The 27,327-nt window shown below is 47.9% G+C and overlaps 1 protein-coding gene across 2 annotated transcripts in view; it reads right to left on the reverse strand.

Annotated features, from left to right (window-relative positions):
* Positions 1–20,791, reverse strand: part of znf512 (zinc finger protein 512) — an 81,859-nt gene extending 61,068 nt beyond the window's left edge. The window contains exons 1-3 of one of the 2 annotated variants that reach the window (XM_038800036.1): positions 20,713–20,791; positions 13,594–13,681; positions 2,316–2,386 (exon numbers count right to left, since the gene is read on the reverse strand). In XM_038800036.1, coding sequence (XP_038655964.1) covers positions 2,316–2,386; positions 13,594–13,672 — 150 coding nt within the window. In that variant the 5' untranslated portion in view covers positions 13,673–13,681; positions 20,713–20,791. Of the gene's footprint in view, positions 1–2,315; positions 2,387–13,593; positions 13,682–20,219; positions 20,693–20,712 lie in introns of those variants that run through there. The other variant, XM_038800035.1, reaches the window with a different exon arrangement.
* Positions 20,792–27,327: the final 6,536 nt, after the last annotated feature.

Raw genomic sequence — 27,327 nt, forward strand, 5'->3', positions numbered from 1 at the left:
TGAAGTGCATTAATACTTGAAAAACTCAAATGATTTACCCAATTCCAGAGAGAAGGTGGTCATATGAAACACAGAAGCTATGTTAGGTGAATGCAGAGTTATATTCTTCCCAATCATAATACATAGGCCATTTGAAATACGCTGAAATCTCAAGCTTAGATGCTTAAAATTTCCAACATTTTAGCACTGCCGATGAAAAGTCAGCAAGAATGAAGTTCACCACATACTGTGCTATCAGCATTGTTCCTTATCATTAGGAGGGTCATTTCCATCCTGATTGAATGAAGTAGATTTACCACCCATTGTAGAATGTCCTCCTTCCGCACTATAAGAATTCTCTGAATCAGCCAGATTTTAATCTATTGAAAATCAAGGGGATGACAATGAATGAGATTCTGCATTGGGTGGGTGATCTGCTCCATCAAGTTACTGCCCAGTTAAACAAAATTGAAAAGATTTATTAATAAATTCCAAGTTATCTTTAATTTCACGGTTGGAGAGCTGTGCCTTTAATGTACTATATTCCCAGATAATCCTCTTTGCTTATGCAGCAATGTTCAAGCTGATGCTTTTTAGATTGCTAGTAACCACTCCAAACAAAAAAGGAAGAATTACTCGAGAGGACGATTAAGGTTTAGTAGTGAGACAAAGCTGACATCAGGCAACAACATACTAACATTTTACAAGGAAGAAGGTGGGGCAGGAGGACTTGTGGTAGATAGGGATCCAGGAAGAACCGAGGTCCTGCTGAATTTAACTGCAGGACCTCATCTGAATTGTTTTCTCTTCCCTGACTGTCAGCAGCAAGATTGAGAGGCTGTCAGTCTGTTGGGTGGTACAGCCTGCTCGAGAAGGCAGATGCTGGAGGAGAAGGAGCCTTATTAACGTGATATAATTACTGACTCGCTTGCTGAGAACAGGTTACATGGCTGACCCCAACTGACCACCCGCCCTGGTTAAACCTAGGCACGCTTACAGAGGTGCCATTTTTAAATGGAGCTCCAATCGCAGCATTCACAGACAAGCCACCCCCTTCCCCCCGCTGGCATATGAAATGAAAATTGCTATTGTCACAAGTAGGCTTCAAATGAAGTTACTGTGAAAGGTGCCTGTTCGGGGAGGCTGGTACGGGAATTGAACCGTGCTGTTGGCCTGCCTTGGGCTGCTTTCAAAGCCAGCTATTTAGCCCTGTGCTAAACCAGCCCCTAACCAGCCCTGAAGCGCCCCCAACACCCCCATAAAATAGGGGCATCCTCCCCCCATCACTAAAATAATGTATCACCACCCCCCCCCCCCCCAACCTAACACCCCCATAAAATAGGGGCATCCTCCCCCCATCACTAAATAATGTATCACCACCCCCCCCCCCCCCCCCCCCCCCCCCCCCCCCCACCTCCCAGGTCCGTTGGCAGTGCCAATGGTGCACTGCCCCCTGACAGTGATGCCCTGGTGCAAGTTGGATCCCAAGGGGGGGTCAAGGAGGTACATCCATTGCCCATGTGCCTCTCTGCCGCGCTGCCAGGCTGCAGAGGGAGGTTCCCCCAAGGACCGTAGTGCTATTTTCCGCTCGATCGCAAATCCGGATTTCAGTGGGCTGACCCGGAGAATCCTGGCTGAAGTTTAACAACTTGATATGTCAGGAATCGCCTTTCTCAGCCTCGATGAGTCTCTTCCATCCTTGCCGGTTAGTGTCTTCCCAGATAAACAGCCAGATAAGTATACTAAAAATTTTAAGTTGAGGCAAATACTTTAGAATCTTATAAGGTGGAGCTAAAAGGACAATTGGGAGGGAGACGGGAACAGACTTATGCTGATGGAATTAGACGAGGTGGCTCAGGAAGTCTAAAAGCTGACATGGAGTGATCAGGCCAAATGATTTGACAGACATTGACATGACTGAACGCCAATAATGTGAATGAAGCAACTCAGTGAAAAAGTTGCAATATCCCGCTAACAGACACTGTCCAAGCTCACACATGAAGAATAGCCACACTTGGCTGAGGCATCGGAGAGTCACAAGTGCCCAAGAAAACAGTACCACAGCAAGTTACCACCTTTACAGAAGGAAACATAAGAAAACAATACTAAAAATTAAAAATGTTATATCCAACTGCAAATTACAGCTGCAGAAAAATCCCTTATGCACAGCATAATTTTGCTTGAACATTATTGTTGGTTAGCTAAAAATAAGAGAAATCATGGTGCATTGGGGAACAAAACAGTGACAGACCTGAGTATTAATTCTAATTTGGTAGCATGGGATGGGATTTATGGATTTACAAGCAGGTTTTCAAAAGAATAAAAGAGAATTGTACCTGAAATTCCAGATGTTCTGCATCTATTCCTTTTGATGAATTATCTCCACCACCAGCCACCTTTTTAGATCCTTTAGAATAAGTAAATTAGGTTTAAAACCTCATCTAAAAATTGCTCAATCTATTCACTGAAATTTATATTCCTTACAGTAGCATACATTTTGAATACCTGCAATTGGTGATGCCTATCAAAAAGAGGAAACAATGAAGAATTGCAACTGATCTGGGATGAGATAAGCAAATGAGTGGTGGATATACTTCTTCAGACATAGAGCTGTGACTCATACAGAGAGCTTTACAATTTATGTCAGGTTCATTCTTCATGCGAATGTTGAGTCTGGCATCCCAAAACCTATTTATAGGTGATAACAGTGACTTGTCAAGCTAGTCATTTAAAAGAAAAGTCACTCTTGGGATATGGGCATCGCCAGCAAGGCCAGCATTTAATGTTTATCTCTAATAGTCCTCGAGAAGATGGCGGTGAGCCACCTTCTTGAACCCATGCGGTCCATGTGGTGTAAGTACACCCACAGTAAGTTCCATAAGGAACATGTATGATGAACATGTTCTTCACTCCTACATGGGTGCAGATGAGTTCGATATCCGAGGAAATGAGGCTGTCATGGGACAACAATGCCTTTGGCACTGCTGGGGTCAAGGGAGTTGTACGCTGGTGTGCGTCTGATCATGCCTTGGGAAATTATCCCGATTTTGTGTGATGATTGTGGGCTTGTGCGGCGTGGGATGATGGGCACCATTTTGCCAGGTCTTTATGACTCTATCCTGTTGCTCCCCCAGGCTTGGGTCGTGCCATATGAGTGTCTAGTTTTGTCCAATGATTGTAACCAGCCAGTTGCAATGTCGTTCTCCTGTTCCATTCTGTACTCGTGTCTTAAGCCGTATTTTTTGTAACTTTGTTGTGTTAGTCTCTAAAATGTTGAATCTCAATAAATATACTTTGAAAATGTCAATTTGTCCACATTATACTCCATTTGCCAGATTTTGCCCACTCACTTAGCCTATGTCCATTTGTAACCTCCTTACATCCACTTCATAATTTAATTTACTACTAATCTTTATGTCATCAGCCACTAACTCTAACCCCAAACAAAACAAAAAAACTAAGCTTATTATCCAAAAATAAACTTATGAGCTACAGTTATCCCCCACCACTCCGCTCCGGTTAGCTAGCTAACTCTTTCAGCTAGCTGGGCGGCCCCCACCCAGGATGAAGTAAAATACTGCCCAGACTGAAGATACAAAGTAGAACAAAACCCCTTAAAACATCATACTCGGACTTCCGGTTGCGGCTATGCGGATCTAAGCCGCACGTTCGGCAGCTCCCGCTTTAATAGGACTTGTGGGCTCTTTTAAGGGCCCCAAACGGCGCTGATTCGACGATTCCCGGTGGATAAAGGGGTCTGGAACAAAACCCCCCGAGATTTATGGTGCGGACTTGGAGTGGGACGAGGAGAAAAACGGCAGCAGCTCCCCTGGAAAAGCGGGGGAAGGTGGACAAAATGGCGGCCGGTGGAGCCCCTGTGGAGTGGAGGCAGTGGGCTGAGGAACAGCAGGCGGCCCTTCTGCGCTATTTTATGGAGCTGAAAGGGGAGTTGTTGGAATCCCTGAAGGTGACGACGAGTAAGCTGCTGGAGACCCAGACAACCCAGGGTGCAGCGATACTTGAGTTGCAGCAGCAGGCCTCTGAGCGCGAGGAGGAGGTTTCGGCCCTCGTGGGGAAGGTGGAGATACACAAGGCGCTTCATAGAAAGTGGCAAGATCGGTTCGAGGAGATGGAGCTTCGGTCACGGAGGAAGAACCTGTGGATCCTGGGCCTCGAGGAGGGGCTGGAGGGGTCGGACCTGCCGGCCTTTGTGGCAGTGATGTTCAACTCGCTGGTGGGGGCAGGATCCTTTCATCTGCCCCTGGAGCTGGAGGGGGCCCATAGAGTACTGGCCAGGAGGCCTAAGGCGAATGAACCCCCGCGGGCGGTGCTGGTGCGGTTCCATCGGTTCAGTGACCGGGAGTGTGTTCTGCGATGGGCCAAGAAGGTGAGGAGTAGTAAGTGGGAGAATTCGGTAGTGCGTATCTACCAGGACTGGAGTGCGGAGGTGGCCAAGCGGAGAGCCGGGTTTAACCGGACGAAGGCTGTGCTCCACGGAAAGCAGGTAAAGTTCGGCATGTTGCCGCCTACGCGCTTGTGGGTCACCTACAAGGACCGGCATTACTACTTTGAGACCCCGGAGGAAACCTGGGCCTTTGTGCAGGCTGAAAAGTTGGACTCGAACTAGAGATTGGGGGCTGTGGGAGTTTTTCTATTTCTGTATCACTGTTTATGCTGTTGCTCGTTATTCTGTTTGTTTCTGTTTTTTCTCTCGCTTTCGGACGATGTGGGTTATGGTTTCATGTTCTAAGGGGAGTACTGGGGTTTGTGGTTTATCTGTGTCTTTGTTTGTACGGAGTTGGTGGTTGGGTTGGGACTGCGGTTTGGGAGCTGCGTTGGGGGGGGGGGGTGGGGTGGGGCAGTGTGAAAGCGCGGGCTTTTCTCTGGTTTCACGCGCTGCGGGACGAGGGGGTGGAGCTGGTGGCGAGGGGCGTGGTTATTAGACCGGGTTTCCCGCGCCGAAGCGGTGCCAAGAAGCTGATGCAGGGGAGGAGGGGGGACCTCATATCGGGAGGGGTCGGAGTTAGAGCGGGAGTTGCCGGGGTCAGCAGAAGTCAGCTGGCTCACGGGAGTACTGTGGACGGAGCGTCACGGCTAGGAGGGGTCCTAGCCTGGGGGGGTGGGTATACCAGGTTGCTGCTGGATGAGCCAGGGAGGAGTTGGTGCGGGTCGGGTGAGGTTCTATCGCCATGGGAAACGGGCCGAATGGGTGCTGGCCAGGGGCGAGCAGTCGATGGGCTATGGCTAGTCGACGGGGGAGGGGGGGCGGGGTGCCCCCTGATCGGCTGATTACGTGGAACGTGAGGGGGTTGAATGGGCCGGTTAAGCGGGCCCGGGTGTTTTCGCATCTGAAGGCGGACGTGGCCATGCTCCAGGAGACCCACCTGAAGGTGGCGGACCAGGTCCGTCTGAGGAAGGGGTGGGTGGGGCAGGTTTTCCATTCAGGGCTTGACTCGAAGAACTGGGGGGTGGCGATCCTGGTGGGGAAGAGGGTGGCGTTTGAGGTTGTGGCTGATAGTAGCGGCAGATATGTGATGGTGAGTGGTAAGCTGCAGGGGGAGAGGGTGGTGTTGGTAAATGTGTACGCCCCAAATTGGGTTGATGCTGGTTTCATGAGGCGTATGTTGGGCCGCATTCCTGGCCTAGAGGTGGGGGGCTTGATCATTGGGGGGGGGGGGGGGGGGGGGGGGGTGGACTTCAATACGGTGCTGGATCGTTCTAGTTCAAGGACAGGCAGGAGGCCGGCGGCGGCCAAGGTGTTGAGGGGGTTTATGGACCAGATGGGAGGAGTGGATCCCTGGAGGTCCGGGAGGCCGAGGGCTCGGGAGTACTCTTTTTTCTCCCATGTGCACAGGGTTTATTCCCGCATTGATTTCTTTGTTTTGAGTAGGGGACTGGTCCCGAGGGTGGAGGAGGCCGAGTATTCGGCTATTGCAATTTCGGACCATGCTCCGCATTGGGTGGATCTGGAGATGGGGGAGGTGCGGGACCAGCGCCCGCTTTGGCGTCTGGACGTGGGGTTCTTGGCTGATGAGGTGTGTAGGAGGGTTCGGGGATGTATCGAGAGGTACCTCGAGGTCAATGATACTGGGGAGGTCCAGTTGGGGATGGTGTGGGAGGCTCTGAAGGTAGTGATTAGGGGGGAGCTGATCTCCATCCGAGCCCATAGGGAGAGGGGGGAGAGGGAGAGACTGGTGGGGGAGCTGTTGAGTGTGGATAGGAGGTACGCGGAGGCCCCGGAGGAGGGATTGCTGGGGGAGCGACGTAGCTTGCAGGCCAAGTTTGATTTATTGACCACCAGAAAGGCGGAGACACAGTGGAGGAAGGCGCAGGGAGCGGTCTATGAGCATGGAGAGAAGGCGAGCAGGATGCTGGCGCATCAGCTTCGTAAGTGGGATGCGGCTAGGGAGATTGGTGGAGTGAAGGATAGGGGTGGGAATGTGGTGCGGCGGGGGCAGGGGTCAATGAGGTCTTTAGGGACTTTTATAGGGAACTGTACCGGTCGGAGCCGCCGGCGGTGGGAGGTGGAATGGAGAGTTTTTTGGACAGGCTGCGATTTCCAAGGGTGCAGGAGGAGCAGGTGGAGGGACTGGGGGCGCCGATCGAGTTGGAGGAGCTGGTCAGTGGGATTGGCCACATGCAGTTGGGGAAGGCGCCGGGACCGGATGGGTTCCCGGTTGAATTTTATAAGAAATACGCGGACCTGCTGGGCCCCCTGTTGGTTAGGACCTTCAACGAGGCATGGGAGGGGGGTGTTTTGCCCCCGACGATGTCTCGGGCGCCGATTTCCCTGATCCCGAAGCGGGATAAGGACCCCTTGCAGTGCAGATCATACAGGCCGATTTCATTGCTGAATGTAGACGTCAAGTTTCTGGTGAAGATCTTGGCCTCTAGGATAGAGGACTGGGTGCCGGGGGTGGTACATGAAGATCAGACGGGTTTTGTGAAGGGGAGGCAGTTGAACACTAACGTGCAAAGGCTGCTAAATGTGATAATGATGCCGGCAGCAGAAGGAGAGGCGGAGATTGTGGTGGCATTGGATGCGGAGAAGGCCTTTGACAGGGTTGAGTGGGGGTACTTGTGGGAGGTGTTGGAGAGGTTCGGGTTTGGGGTGGGGTTTATTAAATGGGTGAGGTTGCTGTACGAGGCCCCGATGGCGAGTGTAGCGACAAATGGGAGGAGGTCCGAGTACTTCAGGCTCCACCGTGGGACGAGGCAGGGGTGCCCCCTGTCCCCCTTGCTTTTTGCGTTGGCAATTGAGCCCCTTGCCATGGCTCTCAGGGAGTCGAGGAGGTGGAGGGGTTTGGAGCGCCGAGTGTCACTTTATGCAGATGACTTGCTGCTGTATGTAGCAGACCCGGTGGGGGGAATGCCGGAGGTGATGGAGATTCTTGCTCAGTTTGGGAGTTTCTCGGGATATAAATTGAACCTGGGCAAGAGTGAGCTGTTTGTTGTACACCCGGGAGATCAGGAGGGGGGGATTGGTAGGCTCCCGCTAAAGAGGGCAGTGAGGAGTTTTAGGCACCTGGGGGTTTAGGTGGCTAGGAGTTGGGGGACTCTGCACAAGCTCAATTTTACTAGGTTGGTGGAGCAGATGGAGGAGGAATTTAAAAGGTGGGACATGCTGCCGTTGTCGTTGGCAGGTAGAGTACAGTCCATTAAAATGACGGTGCTCCCGAGGTTTTCGTTTTTGTTTCAGTGCCTCCCCATTTTCGTTCCGAGGGCCTTTTTTAGGAGGGTGAATAGCAGCATCATGGGATTTGTTTGGGCGCATGGGACTCCGAGGGTAAGGAGGGTTTTTTGGAGTGGGGCAGGGATAGAGGGGGGCTGGCACTGCCCAACCTCTCTGGGTACTATTGGGCGGCTAACGATGGGGAGGGGGCAGCATGGAAACGGATGGAGATGGCGTCCTGCGGAGGCACGAGCCTGAAGGCACTGGTAACGGCGCTGCTGCCGCTCCCTCCAACGAGGTATACCACGCGTCCGGTGGTGGCGGCTACCCTCAAAATTTGGGGGCAGGGGAGGCGACACAGGGGGCTCGGTGGAGGCCCCGCTACGGGGGAACCACCGGTTTATCCCAGGGAACATGGATGGCGGGTTCCTGGGGTGGCACAGGGCGGGCATTAGGAAGTTGGGAGACCTGTTCATTGACGGGAGGTTCGCGAGTCTTGGTGAACTGGAGGAGTTTGAGCTCCCCTCGGGGAATATGTTCAGGTACCTTCAGGTCAAGGCGTTTGCTAGGCAGCAGGTGGAGGGGTTCCTTTGCTGCCCCCGCAGGGGGGAAGGGATAGGGTGCTTTCGGGGGTGTGGGTCGGGGATGGGAAGGTGTCTGACATCTACCAGGTAATGCAGGAGGTGGGGGAGGCGTCGGTAGAGGTGCTGAAGGCTAAGTAGGAGGTGGAGCTGGGGGAGCAGATTGAGGCGGGGACATGGGCGGACACCCTGGAGTGGATGAACTCCTCCTCTTCATGTGCGAGGCTTAGTCTCATCCAGTTCAAGGTGCTGCACCGGGCCCACATGTCCGGGTCTAGGATGAGTAGGTTCTTTGGGGGTGAAGACAGGTGTGTCAGGTGTTCGGGGAGTCCAGCGAACCATGCCCATATGTTCTGGGCATGCCCGGCACTGGAGGAGTTCTGGAAGGGGGTGGCGAGGACGGTGTCGAGGGTGGTGGGATCCAGGGTCAAGCCAGGCTGGGGACTCGCGATATTTGAGGTTGGGGTGGAGCCGGGAGTGCAGGTGGCGAAAGAGGCCGATGTTTTGGCCTTTGCGTCCCTAGTAGCCCGGCGGAGGATCTTGCTGCAGTGGAAAGATGCGAGACCTCCGAGCGTGGAGACCTGGATTAATGACATGGCGGGATTCATTCAGCTGGAGAGGGTCAAATTCGCCCTGAGGGGGTCGGTACAAGGGTTCTTCAGGAGGTGGCAGCCTTTCCTCGACTTTCTGGCTCAACGATAAGGTACTAGGTCAGCAGCAGCAGCAACCCGGGGGTGGGGAAGGGGGAGTTTTAGGGGGATAGTGTTTAAGTTAATTTGCTTATTGTTAATTTATTTTGTTGTTAATTGGGTTTTGGGGGGGGGGGGGGGGGGGGTTTGTTATATGCGTTGTTACGGGTGCCGGGGGGTGTTTATTATTATTGTTCTGTTGGTATATATTTTTCAAAAAATTCCAATAAAAATTATTTTTTAAAAAACCAAAAAACGTCATACTCTGGGGCAGCACGGTGGCACAGTGGTTAGCATTGCTGCCTACGGCGCTGAGGACCCGGGTTCGAATCCCGGCCCTGGGTCGCGGTCTGTGTGGAGTGTGCACGTTCTCCCCGTATTTGCTTGGGTGAGCCACCTTCTTGAACCCATGCGGTCCATGTGGTGCAAGTACACCCACAGTAAGTACATCACAGCGTCTAGTGATGAAGTTCCAGGATTTTGACCTAACATCATTGAGAAAACAGACATATATTTCCAAGTCTGTATGATGCGTGGCTTGGAGGGGAATTGCAGGTGGTGGTGTTCCCATACATCTATCTGCTGCCCTTGACTCTCTAAGTAATACAGGTTACAGGTTTGGAAGTTGCTATTGAAAGAGCCTTGGCAAATTAACGTAAAGCATTTGTAGATGATACACACTGCTGCCACTGTGGGTTAACAGTGGAGGGAATGAATGTTTATGGTGGTGGTGTCTCGAAAACAGTGAGAAGTCTTACAACACCAGGTTAAAGTCCAACATGTTTGTTTCAAACACTAGCTTTCGGAGCACTGCTCCTTCCTCAGGTGAATAACAGTTCACCTGAGGAAGGAGCAGTGCTCCAAAAGCTAGTGTTTGAAACAAACATGTTGGACTTTAACCTGGTGTTGTAAGACTTCTTACTCTGCTCACCCCAGTCCAACGCCGGCATCTCCACATCGTGTCTAGAAAAGTCAGATCTTGGTGATACCATAAAACTGCAACAAAGAATTCAACTGCGTGGGTTTCGCCCCCACAACCCAAAGATGTGCAAGTTAGGTGAATTGGCCATGCTAAATTGCTCCTTAATTGGAAAAAAAATAATTGGGTACTCTAAATTTATTTTTAAAAGGTATCAGTGTAAAGCGGATACAGCACATCACAGGAGACATTACAAACACCCCTAACATAGAATCCTACAGTGCATTTGGCCCTTCCAGTCTGCACCGACCTTCTTAAAGAGCTCCACCCAGGCCCACTCCCCCGATCTATCCCCGTAACCCCACCTAATCTTTGGACACGAAGGGCAAATTTAGCATGACCAAACACCTAACCTGCACATCTTTGGATTGTGGGAGGAAGCCGGAGCACCCGGGTAAAACACAATCCACCATGCTACCCTGTTTTCTTCACAGGTACAAGATCCCGTCTGCACCAAAATCGGAAACTGCCAACAACACAAGAGTAACATCAGACACATTGCTCCAAAGAATAACAACAGAGGGGAAAAAACCCACAAGAAATTACTCTACATTGATACCCCACCATGGTTCAGGACAGAAGACAACCATTAGATGACTACAAATTTACCAAGTTACTAAATGGTTACTAAATGTCCAAGCAAAACTCAGACCTCAAACCCAGAGTCTGCCATAAAGAATCACAAAAAGAGCAAGGAGTAAAAAATAAAGACCCGAGTTAACAGACTCCACCCATCGGATAAAGCAGCCAAAGAGGGAGACACATATCAGCAGAAAACACTAACTTGCCCAAGTGAAAAGACAGATGAAAGCAGTCCTCATCAGGATAACATGCAGTCTGCCTGGTTCTAAAAAGGATTAAAGCATGGATGCTCAAAAATTAAAAGCCTCAAAGACAGGATTAAATTTGCTCCATTGAGTTTGGGTGCACCTGGATTCAAGTACACCTGGAACATTGCTCTCTCCGCTGCCTCCACTTGCGCCGCTACAAAACCATCCCGTAATTCTTGCAACTGGGCCCCGATGACCTGCACTGCAGAGACGACTTTCAGCGGAAGCCTGCTCAAAACTAACGGGACTACTAAAGACAGGGTCCCACCTTGACTCCTTCCAGCCACCATGAACAAGCGAGGATTTAAACATTCTGTCTCAGCTCGATCATGCAGAAATATCAGCCAACAAAACTTGGACTCATGTACACCAAGAAAAGACACAAAAGAAATGTGCACAAGAATGAAAAGATGGATTAAAAGATGATACCCTTCATTCATCTTTCTGTTCCCATTACATTTATCTTAAACAAGAGATCCTTCAGATGCACTCTTCACAAGGTATTCAAAACCTGGCCGCCTTAGCAAGTTATAATGGATTAAGACTTGTTAAAACACCATGGATTTGAAATGGCTGGCACAGAGCACAATTATTGAACTGAAATTGGACTCAGGAATTTTGCAATGGCGATTACCCTTGGTAAAATGGCTTTGCACGATTAATTTAACTGCGAAGCAGGACAGCACGGTAGCGCAGCGGTTAGCATTGCTGCCTCACGGTGCCAAGAACCCAAGTTCGATCCCGGCTCCGGGTCACTGATCTTGTGGAGTTTGCACATTTGCCCAGTGTTTGCGTGGGTTTCGCCCCCACAACCCAAAGATGTGCAGGGTAGGTGGATTGGCCACTCTAAATTGCTCCTTAATTGGAAAAAATGAATTGGGTACTCTAAATTTACAACAAAAACCCTAAATGCTTGGTCGGACACAGCACAAAAGCTGCTCAGTAATTTCACCCAGGAAAGGCATATTTAATGCAAGCATGGCAGACCTGAGGGTCAGGCTAAAATACATTCCAACGGTCTCTCTAAAATATCCCCCTCAATAGCTCATCTGCTTTTATTATCCATCCAATTCTGTCAATTACTCGACACATTCCCTATATTCTGCATGCATACACACACTTTGGGTTTCACTATCATGGTACCGTACGTTCATTCTAAATGTTATTCCTTAATAGGTAGCCCATCAGGAGATCTAGCCATATTACTAAGCAAATAAGATCAAAAGAAGGATGAGATAAAACATGTCGATCAGGGCAGCACAGTAGCATTGTGGATAGCACAAATGCTTTACAGCTCCAGGGTCCCAGGTTCGATTCCGGCTTGGGTCACTGTCTGTATGGAGTCTGCACATCCTCCTCGTGTGTGCGTGTGTTTCCTCCGGGTGCTCCGGTTTCCTCCCACAGTCCAAAGATGTGCAGGGTAGGTGGATTGGCCATGATAAATTGCCCATAGTGTCCAAAATTGCCCTTAGTGTTAGGGTGGGGTTACTGGGTTATGGGGATAGGGTGGAGGTGTTGACCTTGGGTAGGGTGCTCTTTCCAAGAGCCGGTGCAGACTCGATGGGCCGAATGGCCTCCTTCTGCACTGTAAATTCTATTTAAAAAAAAAATTAAATTCTCAGTCTCCAAGGGTGGCGCATGGTTAGCACTGCTGCCTCATGGCAGCGATGACCCGGGTTCAATCCTAGCCCTGGGTCACTGTCCATGTGGAGTTTGCACATTCTCCCAGTATCTACATGGGTCTCACCTCCACAACCCAAAGATGTGCAGGGTAGGTGAATTGGCCAGGCTAAATTGGCCCTTAATTGGAAAAATTAAAAAATAATATATTTTTTTAAACTTCTCAGTTTCCTGTGGGAGGCAGGACACAAGATTGAGAAGCTACTTTCCTTATACATTTTATACAACTATAGGAGCAATTTAAAGTCAAAATAAAAATAAAATATTCACACAAGCACATATCTAATTTTCGATGATCCCCACCCTAGAGTCCAGCTATAATGAGGAAAATAATTTCTCCCATCGTCAATAATTGGAAATAGCAAACGAATAAATGTGAAACGCCACTGGCAAAAAAACTGAAATTAATACCACTAAACATTAAAATTTCTGCAGTGAGAAAAATGCCTAGCTTATTGCAGTCTCACCAAAACTACGGGCCCAAAAATCCTTGGCTCATGATACCAACTACAGACTCAGTCCGGAGGAAACCCACGCAGACATGGGGAGAAAGTGCAAACTCCACACAGACAGTGACTCAAGGCCGGAACTGAACCCACTCTGGCCACAGTGTTGTCACCCAAATTCCAGGCCAAACTGACGTCTGAGGATATTTGCAGTAACTCTGCAATTTATTCTGCTGAGCATCGCATCTGAACTGGGATTTATTCTACTGTGAAATAACCTTGCAGCCAGGTAAGATAAATACAGGCATCTAAAATAATGTAATAGGACACAAAGTTAATGGGCAACCTTTCTTGTTTTGCTCATCTGCGATTGCAGGTGGGGCATACCGGTTTGTAGTTTCATTAAAATGGGAGGTTTTGTGTTTCGTAATACAATTCCAGCCATGACCATTTTAAAAAAAAGCTCAGATATTAAACGTTTAATTTTCAGGGTCAAAACATTATGGATGCAGGAAATCAGAAAAAAATCTAAAAAGAGAAAATGTTGGAAATACTCAGCTGGTCAGGTCGCAGCTATTGGGAGAGAAACAGAGTTAATGACCTTTTATCAGAGCTGGGAAAAATTAGAAATGCAACGGGTTTAAACTGAAAAGGGGAGGGAACAAAAGAGAGATGTCAAAAATCCAGTTTCTAGTAATCGGCGTACGGAATGTGCGTTTATCAGAGTTCATTTTTACCTCGTGCCTTTGATTTTTGTTTCAACAACTTCTTGCTTGAAACCCCCACGTCAGAGTGGATCTTGTTCTTTTGTGCCATCACAAGAAACTGGAAAGTGTAGCAAAAGAGAAAAAAACATTCATATTGGTACTTACAAAATATCTTTTCAGGCACAAGGATTAACAGGGAGCGTCGGCAACAAGATAATAAACTCAGGATGAATACTAGAAGCGCAAGCGAGAGGTTTGAAGAATTTTCTCTTTGATGGCAGAGATGATACAGTGAGCTCAGTCTTTAATCAAACTGTGTCCATGACCTGTTGATCCACAATGGCTACGTCTGCCTCTTGGTCGAATGCCTGTGGGGCACCCTGGCCCCACACACACACAACCTGCCCGGATTGAAAGAATATTGAAGTGCGCCAAGATTGATCTTGGGTCCTCGGTACCATTTGGAAGACAGTATCCCTCATGTCACAAAGCTCAAAAATCTGTATCCAAGCTCTTCCTAATCTGTATAGGCAACTTTCCACATGTGAAGTTGCATTACCAAATAAGCAAGCAAGAAAGTTATTTAATGTACTTTTTTTTGCACATAAATAACATACACTGATATTTAGACCATCTATTGAGATACACTTGCTTGATGACTGGTCAGCACATTCTCATGCAGGAAACAAATGGAATCAAGTCATATTTTATAGAGTTTCAGTTGATTGGCGTATTGTTTGTACTGCCCATAAATTGAAAACATACCTGGGGGGGGGGAAAGAGAAAGAGAGAGAGAGAGAGAGAGAGAGCGGGAGAGAGACGAGAGAGAGAGAGAGCGAGAGCGAGATATAGAGAGAGAGAGAGCGCTCGAGAGAGAGGACCACTGGCTTTTTTCTCCTGCATTTTTTCTCCAACCTCACCCACAAGTGTGCTTTCTTCTGGTGTGTATGGTTTATTGAAACACCATGTCACTGAGGAAGCAGAAATTTGGGGAGAGAGAAAATAAATATCACGTGCCCAATTGCTCTCCAGCGCCCCTATATGTATATACCATAGCTCACAATCAAAATGCAGTGCACAAATGTCAATGTCAGATAAATGCAGAATTGCACCCATCTACCTTCCAGCACGCCGACCCCCAAACCCAGGTTCCCTATCCCCATTTGAATAGCCTGACACTGTTCACCGTTTCATACATAGAACATAGTGTAGAAAGAAGTCATTCGGCCCATCGAGTCTACACCGACCCACCTAAGCCCCCACTTCCACCTTATCCCCGTAACCCAATAACCCCTCCCAAAATTTATGGGAACTAAGGGCAATTTATCATGGCCAATCCACCTACCCTGCACGTCTTTGGGCTGTGGGAGGAAACCGGACCACCCGGAGGAAATCCACACAGACATAGGGAGAACGTGCAGACTCCGCACACACAGTGACCCTGCGGGGAATCGAACCTGGGACCCTGGCGCTGTGAAGCCACAGTGCTAGCCACTTGTGATATGGTGCTGCTGGATGAGAAGATCGCTCAGCAGTCACGGAACTGCATCCCAGCAAGAGGTCCCCACCACCCACAGAAAAATCTTGGAATATACACAATTGACTTGATGAATGTATTGTTACACCACAAAGATCAGGAGTAGGCCACTCATCCCTAGAGCTTGCTCCACCATTCAGTAACATCATACCTGATCTGACTAAACTATAGCTCCACATTCCTGCCTACCCTTGATAACATCTATCTAGCTTTGCTTCAAAAATATTCAACGGTTCTGTTTCCACTGCCTATTGAGGAAGAGTTCCAGAGACAAATAAGCCTCAAGAGAAACAATTTCTCCTCACATCTGTCTTAAATAAGCACCACTTACTTTTAACCAGTGACCCCAAGTTCTCACCAACAAGAGGAAACATCCTCGGGGTTGGGAGGGTTAATCTGTCCTCACCGAGATTGAGGATAGCCTCCCCCCCCCTCCCCAGCCGGAGATAATCCATTTCGGGGTTGTTTTGGAGTTAATTATTGTGAGGGGTTTTATTTTGTTTTAATGTTACTAAATCTAAGTATCCAGGTCTTTATCCTTCGCTGGCCTGGGCAAACTTTTCTTTATCCTGGGGAGGGATGACTGGGCTCCTTCTGACTCTTCCACAAGGTAGATTTCTGTCTCTCCGACTGGGTCTCTGCTTACTTCTCTTTTGAAATACGAGAACACAATGTGTATTATTTGTGCAGGTGGGACCTGTAGTTATGTTTGCTTGCTGGGGACGAGGGTTGCTCTTGGTATCCTTTCTGCAACGGTGGTTGCTTTGAGTTAATTTGGGCATTCCCTCCTTGGGGGCTCTTTCTCTCTTCCTTTCTTCAGTTGTGTGGGCATTGTGCTGGCTCTTGTTGTGTTCTGGCTGGTAGTTCGGGGAGTGGCTCCTGGTGGTCCCAGGGAGGAGGGAATTGGCCCACCCTCCCATGACGCCCAATTGTTGGGTGTCTTGACAGTTCTCATTCTTCCTGGGTTAGGAGCCCCCTTTGGATAGGGCTGGAGTAATTATTCTTCTCGTCTTAGTGTGAGTGGGGACAGTGTATTGCCCTGAACGGGGGTTAGAGCGGTGCAGGCTCGGCCCAGGTGTAGCTTTTTGGTGTGTGTTGGAGAACCGGGATATAGTTTCTTGTGTTTTCGGTGGCACTGGGTTAGGCCAGGCTCCCTGCTGTGGTTGATATCCTGTTGTCCCTGGAGGCCTTGATATTCCCATTGGGGTGAATGGGGGGGGGGGGGGGGGGGGCACTCTTGAGAGACGGGTTTCACTTCCCAGATGCACGAGGGCTTGGGGATGAGGGATGAGTCAAGTTCTGTGGTTGGTGCATATCCCATTGCCCCCCTGGGAGGTGGGCCGCCTTTTTGTTGAATGGGCAACCTGTCCTCGTCTTCATTGGTGGATGCTTGATGGACACCAGGATAGATGTGATCTCTTGTTGGGTCCTGAACCTTTGGTATTGATGGGTTAGTTCTAATCTTCCTTTCATGGGAGGCCCTGAAGATTTGATCGCAATCCGAATGTGTTGTTGCCGGTCCTGTCTTCACATATGAATGGAATGACTTTGGTTTTGCTCTGGGTCTGGATGGGGGTTAAGTAGCATTGTGTATCATGTACGTTACGCCCCTTCAAACTGGTGTTTTCTTGTATTTTCTTTGTTTTTCCATGAGGTTGGGTATGATGAACATATCCGAGGAAATTAGGCTGTCATGTGACAACAATGCCTTTGGCACTGCTGGGGTCAAGGGAGTTGTACGCTGGTGTGCGTCTGATCATGCCTTGGGAAATTATCCTGATTTTGTGTGATGATTGTGGGCTTGTGCGGCGTGGGATGATGGGCACCATTTTGCCAGGTCATTATGACTCTATCCTGTTGCTCCCCCAGGCTTGGGTCATGCCATACGAGTGTCTATTTTGTCCAATGATTGTAACCAGCCAGTTGCAATGTCGTTCTCCTGTTCCATTCTGTACTCGTGTCTTAAGCCGTATTTTTTGTAACTTTGTTGTGTTAGTCTCTAAATATGTAGAATCTCAATAAATATACTTTGAAAATGTCAATTTGTCCACATTATACTCCATTTGCCAGATTTTGCCCACTCACTTAGCCTATGTCCATTTGCAACCTCCTTACATCCACTTCATAATTTAATTTACTACTAATCTTTATGTCATCAGCCACTAACTCTAACCCCAAACAAAACAAAAAAACTAAGCTTATTATCCAAAAATAAACTTATGAGCTACAGTTACCCCCCACCACTCCGCTCCGGTTAGCTAGCTAACTCTTTCAGCTAGCCGGGCGGCCCCCACCCAGGATGAAGTAAAATACTGCCCAGACTGAAGATACAAAGTAGAACAAAACCCCTTAAAACATCATACTCTGGGGCAGCACGGTGGTACAGTGGTTAGCATTGCTGCCTACGGCGCTGAGGACCCGGGTTCAAATCCCGGCCCTGGGTCGCTGTCTGTGTGGAGTGTGCACGTTCTCCCCGTGTTTGCGTGGGTGAGCCACCTTCTTGAACCCATGCGGTCCATGTGGTGCAAGTACACCCACAGTAAGTACATCACAGCGTCTAGTGATGAAGTTCCAGGATTTTGACCTAACATCATTGAGAAAACAGACATATATTTCCAAGTCTGTATGATGCGTGGCTTGGAGGGGAATTGCAGGTGGTGGTGTTCCCATACATCTATCTGCTGCCCTTGACTCTCTAAGTAATACAGGTTACAGGTTTGGAAGTTGCTATTGAAAGAGCCTTGGCAAATTAACGTAATGCATTTGTAGATGATACACACTGCTGCCACTGTGGGTTAACAGTGGAGGGAATGAATGTTTATGGTGGTGGTGTCTAGAAAACAGTAAGAAGTCTTATAACACAAGGTTAAAGTCCAACATGTTTGTTTCAAACACTAGCTTTCGGAGCACTGCTCCTTCCTCAGGTGAATAACAGTTCTCACCCAGTGCCTCGGTTGTGTGATCTCATGGAGTTTTTACACTTGGAGAAGGTCACGTACACCATTAGGGAGTCAGTAGAGGGATTTTACCTAAGATAGTAAGCCATTCATTTCCTTTTTTAAAATAGTTGGCCACCATCAGTCATTAAGGGGCTTTTAGTTTGGGGGGGGATTAAGATTGGATGTATTCTTGATTGCACTCTTTTTACATTGTGACTTAAGCATCTGTTTTGTTACTTAAAGTAGCTGTTTTGTATTATATTATACTCCTCCCCAAAAATGAAAAAGGTTTTAAATAAAAATATAAAGAAAGAAATTCAGGCTAATATCCTTAATTATTTAAATCTGTGATTTGATGGTTCTTGTCCTTTAGTGAGGATTTTTTTGCATCACACAAATTACATCACCATTAGCTCTCTTCATTCATCCAATATTTCCCCACTTTATTCCCTGTTACATCTTAATTTTCCTTTACTACTATTCAGGCTTCAGCTGCTACTTTTCCTATTTAAATTGTGCTTTATTTATTTCCGACATACTTCTGATTCCAGGAGACTCTCTCGCTGTCCAATGTCTTTGCTGAAGCATTTTCCTGAAAAGTTAATTTTCAATAATGTTTTCCACCATTTTTCTCACCGTTAATGGGGCTTTTCACAGTAACTTCATTGCAGTGTCAATGTAAGCCTACTTGTGACAAAGATTATTATTATTGTTGTTGTTGTACTTTTTCCATGAGCTAATCCCTTTGTGGTTCACTTTGTCTCCTCAATTTCAGTTATGCTTTCCTGTCAAGGATGTTCCCCCACAATAGTCCACAAGTGTATTTAATTGAGTTAAATCCATCATTCCCAGACTCCTCCCTTCCCACCCCCACAAAGCTTTCCGAAGCATGATCAAATGAAACATGTACTTTCCACAGATCAGGCATTTCCCTTCCTGGGCAAATTAGGTTCCAGATTATAACGCATAATTCTTAAGTACTTCCTGGGGTACAGAAAGTAGACTCTTTGCACTTTAATGCCAACAAAGACTTACAGCATATTATGGAATCTTACTTTCAAGAGTTCAATGACCCATGCACAGAAAGCAGATGGCATGGCCATGCTTTCCTACAGCTAGCTTGTAATGAAATTGACACAAATTAGAAATCAATTTGATTCCCTTGATAGAAGCAACTCCAAACTGAGGGCTGTGTAATAAGCAGTAATGTTCAAGTTACCGAACCCCTCAGGACCTTACCATTACCTTCCCGCTAACCTCCTTCAGCACTGCAACCCACCAAAGAAGTTTCTCTAATGCATTCCAATTTTCTTTGACCCTACATTGGCACCCTTTGATCAAGTAACAACTCAGTATTCTCAATATGATTCAGTGTCCGGTAATATTGCTGCAAGATGTCTTGTATTAAAGGGCTTTGTAAATGTAAAGTGTTGTTTGATTAAAGTATGCTGAGATGCATGCAATGATAACGAGCACAGCAACCAAGGTAGCGCGGAGAAAAGAATTGCTCTTCAAACCACCAGACTTTGGCATCAAGTCAATGCCTTTAGGACAGGAATAAGATGCTGGTGTAAAGTGTTTTGAGAGTTCAAATAACTGCACGCACAAAAGAAACAAAAAAGGGTGTAGTGTGCAATACATATACCGTACATCAGTCAACAAATCAGCATTTTGGGCAAAGCTGGTTAACTTGTTCCATACCATTCTCCCAAAATCAGCACTCTTGTGAAACTAAATTAGACAGCCAATGAGTGAAGATCCAGCAGAGTGCCCAAAATCAAACACTTAGACGTAAACAGTCCAATGTAATTTCATTGCAGAGGAATGAGTCCATTCTTCTCACACCCAGCAAGCACAAGAAACCCTACACTCTTCCCAGAATACAGTGTAATGCTGGTTTAAAATCCATATTACATTTGCTAACAGCCAGGTCAGTCCAACTGACCCATGGAGTGGGCACCAACAAAGGATATTCACACCCATTATTCAATACAATAAAAAAAAAAGGTACAAAGCTTTTAATTATTCTCTATTTTTAGAGCAGTAGTCCATAATTTCAAATCAACTACAGCTTGAAATCCTGCTCATTCTGACCCAGGCAATGTGTTTTTTTCCCCCTCTAAAAATGCAAACAAGTGGGATTTTTAAAAAAAAACCTCCTTAGCTCCTGCAGAACATACCTGAAACATAGATACAATGCAGGCTGGAGGCGAAAGAAGCTGGAAGAAAGACAGGCGGATACTGTCCCTTTGAACTTTCACTTCCACTCACAAGAAACCACTGGGCAAAGGCAGCCGGAAGAGTTAATAATAAAAACATCATTCATTTTCAAAACCAAAAGGCTAAATTTTTAAAATGCATCCGACCATTCCACCTCCATCGATCGTCTTGCAATGACCGCAGAGTGCAAACGCTACAATATTTTTCGCCCCCAATAGGAAAAAAAAAATCCCTAAAAAATGGCGTTGACAACAAAACCGCCTCAACAAGGTCCAGAAACTAAGCGCAGGACAGGGAGCAGCAATGCTGGCAGCTCCATGCATCCTTCCCCTCCTCTACCCAGTGCAGCGCCTTGAGAGCAGGGCGAGAACCAGAGAGGAGTGCAACTTCTATTGCATCTTTCGGAGGCGTTATTTCATGTTAAATGATGAGTGAATGCCGCAGTTACACTACCTTTAAAATCCCAGGCGCTCGTAACCGACTGACGCCGCCGCACCGGGGGCAAGGAGTGGCTCCAGACGACACTTCCGCCTGGAGCTGCGCACACTGGGGTTAATGTGTCTGCACTAAACTAGCAGTGCAACCCAGAGAGCAGACAGAGAGTTAGGGAGAGTGCAACCCAAAGGTTACAGAAATGTAGAGGTGTGCCAGCCAGTCTAGAGAGAGAAAGATATAGAGTGCAGCATCAGCATCAACTCATATTTTAGAAAGAGATTAGTGCAACCCAGGTATTAGAGAGGAAGGAATATGTAGTAATCCACAGGAGTCCCTCAAAACACCAATATTTATTGCCAATAACTATATACAAGAGCAGCTCCAACAGTGCTGTTAACATTCCAGTCATACTCCACTTGGCCAACCAATAATGCTAATTGGAGGTCATTACACCCCCCCCCCCCCCCCCCCCAAGGTCCGAGGAATTCCTGCCAGCAGGCATTCCTCTGAGCTTCTTCCTGCTCCTCATGTCCGGGTCTATCACCTCTGTGTCGTCCGCCGGGTCGTTCTCCGACGTGGGCGGGGTGTCGCCCACTTGTAGGTGCCCGTCTTTTTCTTGACGACCTCCTTGGAAGTTCTTCCTTCTCCTCGGGGAGAGGTGTCGCAGCGGCCTCGTCGAACGTGTCCATCTCCGACTCTGATGACTGGATGACGGGGTCTGGAGAAATTGCTCGGGGCTGGGGTGTGGGTATCCTTTCCATCTGGGCTATCCCAGCTTGTGGCGGTCCTGCTTCGCCTGCCTCCAGGTGTGGTTCCGCTGCCCTTATTTGGTCTAGGTGTTTCTTCAGCACCTTACCTCCTATCGAATCTTCATAGGATATGGGTCCTGTTTGGGACTCTACTGTGCCTTTGACCCACGTTGGTCTATTCCCATAATTCTTGACCCAAACCGGTGCCCCCACCTGGAAATGTCTCTGCTGCCGACTATTATCATGCCCCCTGCGTTGGGCCTCCTGTTGTTTCTCCACTTTCCCCGTTAAATTTGGGAAAAGGAGACTCAGCCTCGTTCGCAGCCGCCTTCCCATTAAGAGTTCAGCTGGCGGTATGCCCGTTGTGGAATGCGGTGTGGTCCTGTAATCAAACAGCCAGCGGGAGAGCTTTGTGTCCATTGACGCTGCCGGCTGCTTCTTGAGTCCCGCTTTAAGTGTCTGGACCCCTCTCTCTGCCAGGCCGTCGGACGCTGGATGGTAAGGGGCCGTTTTGATGTGGCGGACACCGTTTTCTTTCAGGAATTTTCCAAATTCCCCACTTGTGAATGCCATTCCGTTGTCCGACATCAATACCTCCGGAGGTCCATGTGTTGCAAACGAGGCCCTGAGCTTTTCGATTGTCGATGCTGTGCTTGCCGTGTTTACCGGGTGGACGTCCAACCATTTGGAGTGGGCGTCCACTATCACCAAAAACATTGAGCCAATGAAAGGGCCGGCGTGGTCAATATGCAGGCGGGTCCACGGTCTGCCTGGCCATTCCCACGGGTGCAATGGCGCAGCTGGTGGCACTCTTTGCCCCTGTTGGCACTCCTGGCACCGACGTACCAAGGCTGCTATGTCTGTGTCCAATCCTGGCCACCAAACATAGCTTTGAGCTAGCATCCTAGGAGGTTTGAGTAGGGTGATCATGGCTCGGCACAACATTGAGGGCCGAAGGACCTGTTCTGTGCTGTACTGTTCTATGTTCTATCTTCATTTTAGACACCCCTGGGTGTCCGTGATGTAACTCAGTTAAGATTGCCTGACGGCCCTGAGATGGGACTATTACCGGGCTCCCCATAATAGGATACCGTCTTCAACGGCTATTTGGTCCCTTCTGCTCCAGTATGGGTGCATCTGGGGCTCCCCTGGTCTTTCCAGTTCCCCTGTTAGCAGTAAATGCTTCATCTTGGCTAAAACTGGGTCTTTTTGCGTCCACAACCAAATATGTTGTGCGTCCACTGGTAGGGTGTCCAAAAAACTTAGAGTCTCTTTTACTTTACTTTCGGTATTTGCGGCGGGGTGTCTGGGAGGGGAAGTCTGCTCAAAGCATCTGCATTTGCTACTCGCGTTCCCGGTCTGTGCTCCAGAACCTATCTATACGCCGCCAGTAGCAACGGCCAGCGTTGGATTCTAGCTGATGCGATCGGGGGTATTGACTTGTCTTCTTTTAATAACCCTAATAACGGCTTATGGTCCGTCACTATGGTGAATTTCCGCCCTTACAGATACTGGTGAAATTTTTTTACTGCAAATATCACCGCCAGTCCTTCTCGATTTGGGCTTACTTCCTCTCAGCCATCGCCAAGGTCCTCGAAGCAAAGGCTATTGGCCGTTCTTCCCCATTCCTTCCTCTATGGGCTAAGACGCTCCTACCCCGTAAGGGGATGTGTCACAAGTGACCACCAACTCCTTCCTTGGGTCATAGAACATAGAACACTACAGCGCAGTACGGGCCCTTCGGCCCTCGATGTTGCGCCGACCTGTGAAACCATCTGAAGCCTATCTGACCTACACTATTCCATTTTCATCCATATGTCTATCCAGTGACCACTTAAATGCCCTTAAAGTTGGCGAGTCTACTACTGTTGCAGGCAGGGCGTTCCACACCCCTACTACTCTCTGAGTAAAGAAACTGCCTCTGAATCTGTCCTATATCTACCACCCCTCAATTTAAAGCTATGTCCCCTCGTGTTGGTCATCACAATCCGAGGAAAAAGACTCTCACTGTCCACCCTATCTAACCCTCTGACTATCTTATATGTCTCTATTAAGTCACCTCTCAGCCTTCTCCTCTCTAACGAAAACAACCTCAATTCCCTGAGCCTTTCCTCGTAAGACCTTCCCTCCATACCAGGCAACATCCTAATAAATCTCCTCTGAACCCTTTCCAAAGCTTCCACATCCTTCCTATAATGTGGTGACCAGAACTGCACGCAGTACTCCAGGTGCGGCCGCACCAGAGTTATGTACAGCTGCAGCATGACCTTGTGGCTCCGAAACTCAATCCCCCTGCTGATAAAGGCTAGCACAACATATACCTTCTTAACAGCCCTATTAACATGGGTGGCAACTTTCAGGGATTTATGTACCTGGATGCCGAGATCTCTCTGTTCATCTACACTACCAAGAATCTTGCCATTAGCCCAGTACTCTGTATTCCTGTTACTCCTTCCAAAGTGAACCACCTCACACTTTTCCGCATTAAACTCCATCTGCCACCACTCAGCCCAGCTCTGCAGCTTATCTATGTCCCTCTATATCCTATAACATCCTTCAGCACTATCCACAACTCCACCGACCTTCGTGTCATCTGCAAATTTACTAACCCATCCTTCTACACCCTCTTCCAGGTCATTTATAAAAATGACAAACAGCAGTGGCCCCAAAACAGATCCTTGCGGTACACCACTGGTAACTGAACTCCAGGATGAACATTTGCCATCAACCACCACCCTCTGTCTTCTTTCAGTTAGCCAATTATTGATCCAAACCGCTAAATCACCTTCAATTCCATACTTCCTTATTTTCTGCAATAGCCTACCGTGGGGAACCTTATCAAACGCCTTACTGAAATCCATATACACCACATCAACAGCTTTACCCTGATCCACCTGTTTGGTCACCTTCTCAAAAAACTCAATAAGGTTTGTGAGGCATGACCTACCCTTCACAAAACCGTGTTGACTATCGCTAATCAACTTGTTCTTTTCAAGATGATTATAAACCCTATCTCTTATAACCTTTTCCAACATTTTACCCACAACCGAAGTAAGGCTCACAGGTCTATAATTACCCGGGTTGTCTCTACTCCCCTTCTTGAACAAGGGGACAACATTTGCTATCCTCCAGTCTTCCGGCACTATTCCTGTCGACAAAGACGACATAAAGATCAAGGACAAAGGCTCTGCAATCTCCTCCCTGGCTTCCCAGAGAATCCTAGGATAAATCCCATCTGGCCCAGGGGACTTATCTATTTTGACATTTTCCAAAATTGCTAACACCTCCTCCTTTTGAACCTCAATTCCATCTAGCCTGGTCGACTGAACCTGAGTGTTCTCCTCGACAACATTGTCTTTCTCCAGTGTAAACACTGACGAAAAATATCCATTTAACGCTTCCCCTATCTCCTCTGATTCCACACACAACTTTCCACTACTATCCTTGATTGGCCCTAATCTTATCTAGTCATTCTTTTGTTCCTGATATACCTATAGAAAGCCTTAGGGTTTTCCTTGATCCTATCCGCCAACGACTTTTCGTGTCCTCTCCTCGCTCTTCTTAACTCTCCCTTTAGGTCCTTCCTGGCTAACTTGTAACTCTCAAGTGCCCTAACTGAGCCTTCATGTCTCATCCTAACATAAGCCTTCTTCTTCCTCTTGACAAGTGCTTCAACTTCCTTAGTAAACCACGGTTCCCTTGCTCGACAACTTCCTCCCTGCCTGACAGGTACATACTTATCAAGGACACGCAGTAGCTGTTCCTTGAAAAAGCTCCACATTTCGATTGTACCCATCCCCTGCAGTTTCCTTCCCCATCCTATACATCCTAAATCTTGCCGAATAGCATCATAATTGCCTTTCCCCCAGCTATAATTCTTGCCTTGCGGTATATACCTATCCCTGCCCATTGCTAAAGTAAACATAACCGAGTTGTGATCACTATCACCAAAGTGCTCACCTACATCTAAATCTAATACCTGGCCGGGTTCATTACCCAGTACCAAATCCAATGTGGCCTCGCCCCTTGTTGGCCTGTCTACATACTGTGTCAGAAAACCCTCCTGCACACACTGCACAAAAACTGAACCATCTATAGTACTCGAACTATAGTATTTCCAGTCAATATTTGGAAAGTTAAAGTCCCCCATAACAACTACCCTGTTACTCTCGCTCCTGTCGAGAATCATCCTTGCAATCCTTTCCTCTACATCTCTGGAACTATTCGGAGGTCTATAGACAACTCCCAACAGGGTGACCTCTCCTCTACTGTTCCTAACCTCGGCCCATACTACCTCAGTAGACGAGTCCTCAAGCGTCCTTTCTACTGCCGTAATACTTTCCTTGATTAACAATGCCACACCCCCCCCTCTTTTACCATCTTCTCTGTTCTTACAGAAACATCTAAATCCTGGAACCTGCAACAACCATTCCTGTCCCTGCTCTACCCATGTCTCCGAAATCACCACAACATCGAGATCCCAGGTACCAACCCATGCTGCAAGCTCACCCACCTTATTCTGGATGCTCCTGGCGTTGAAGTAGACACACTTCAAACCAGCGTCCTGCTTGCCGGTGCCCTCTTTCGAACTTTTAACCCTATCCCTGACCTCACTACTCTCAACATCCTGTACACTGGGACTACAATTTAGGTTCCCATCCCCCTGCTGAATTAGTTTAAACCCCCCGAAGAGCACTAGCAAATCTCCCCCCCAGGATATTGGTACCCCTCTGGTTCAGGTGAAGACCATCCTGTTTGTAGAGGTCCCACCTACCCCAGAATGAGCCCCAATTATCCAGGAAACCAAAACCCTCCCTCCTGCACCATCCCTGTAGCCACGTGTTCAACTCCTCTCTCTCCTTATTTCTCTCTTCACTAGCACGTGGCACGGGTAACAACCCAGAGATAACAACTCTGTTTGTTCTAGCTCTCAGCTTCCACCCTAGCTCCCTGAATTTCTGTCTCAAATCCCCATCTCTCTTCCTACCTATGTCGTTGGTACCTATGTGGATCACGACTTGGGGCTGCTCCCCCTCCCCCTTAAGGATCCCAAAAACACGATCAGAGACATCACGAACCCTGGCACCTGGGAGGCAACACACATAGAACACAGAACGATACAGCGCAGTACAGGCCCTTCGGCCCTCAATGTTGCACCGACATGGAAAAAAAAACTAAAGGCCATCTAACCTACACTATGCCCTTATCATCCATATGCTTATCCAATAAACTTTTAAATGCCCTCAATGTTGGCGAGTTCACTACTGTTGCAGGTAGGGCATTCCACGGCCTCACCACTCTTTGCGTAAAAAACCCACCTCTGACCTCTGTCCTATATCTATTACCCTTCAATTTAAGGCTATGTCCCCTCGTGATAGCCACCTCCATCCGCGGGAGAAGGCTCTCGCTGTCCACCCTATCTAACCCTCTGATCATTTTGTATGCCTCTATTAGGTCACCTCTTAACCTTCTTCTCTCTAACGAAAACAACCTCAAGTCCATCAGCCTTTCCTCATAAGATTTTCCCTCCATACCAGGCAACATCCTGGTAAATCTCCTCTGCACCCGTTCCAAAGCTTCTACGTCCTTCCTATAATGGGGCGACCAGAACTGTACGCAATACTCCAAATGCGGCCGTACTAGAGTTTTGTACAACTGCAACATGACCTCATGGCTCCGGAACTCAATCCCTCTACCAATAAAGGCCATCACACCATAGGCCTTCTTCACAACCCTATCAACCTGGGTGGCAACTTTCAGGGATCTATGTACATGGACACCGAGATCCCTCTGCTCATCCACACTACCAAGAATTTTACCATTAGCCAAATATTCCGCATTCCTGTTATTCTTTCCAAAGTGAATCACCTCACACTTCTCCACA

The sequence above is a fragment of the Scyliorhinus canicula genome, chromosome 6 (assembly GCF_902713615.1).
Source record: "Scyliorhinus canicula chromosome 6, sScyCan1.1, whole genome shotgun sequence".
NCBI lineage: Eukaryota > Metazoa > Chordata > Chondrichthyes > Carcharhiniformes > Scyliorhinidae > Scyliorhinus > Scyliorhinus canicula.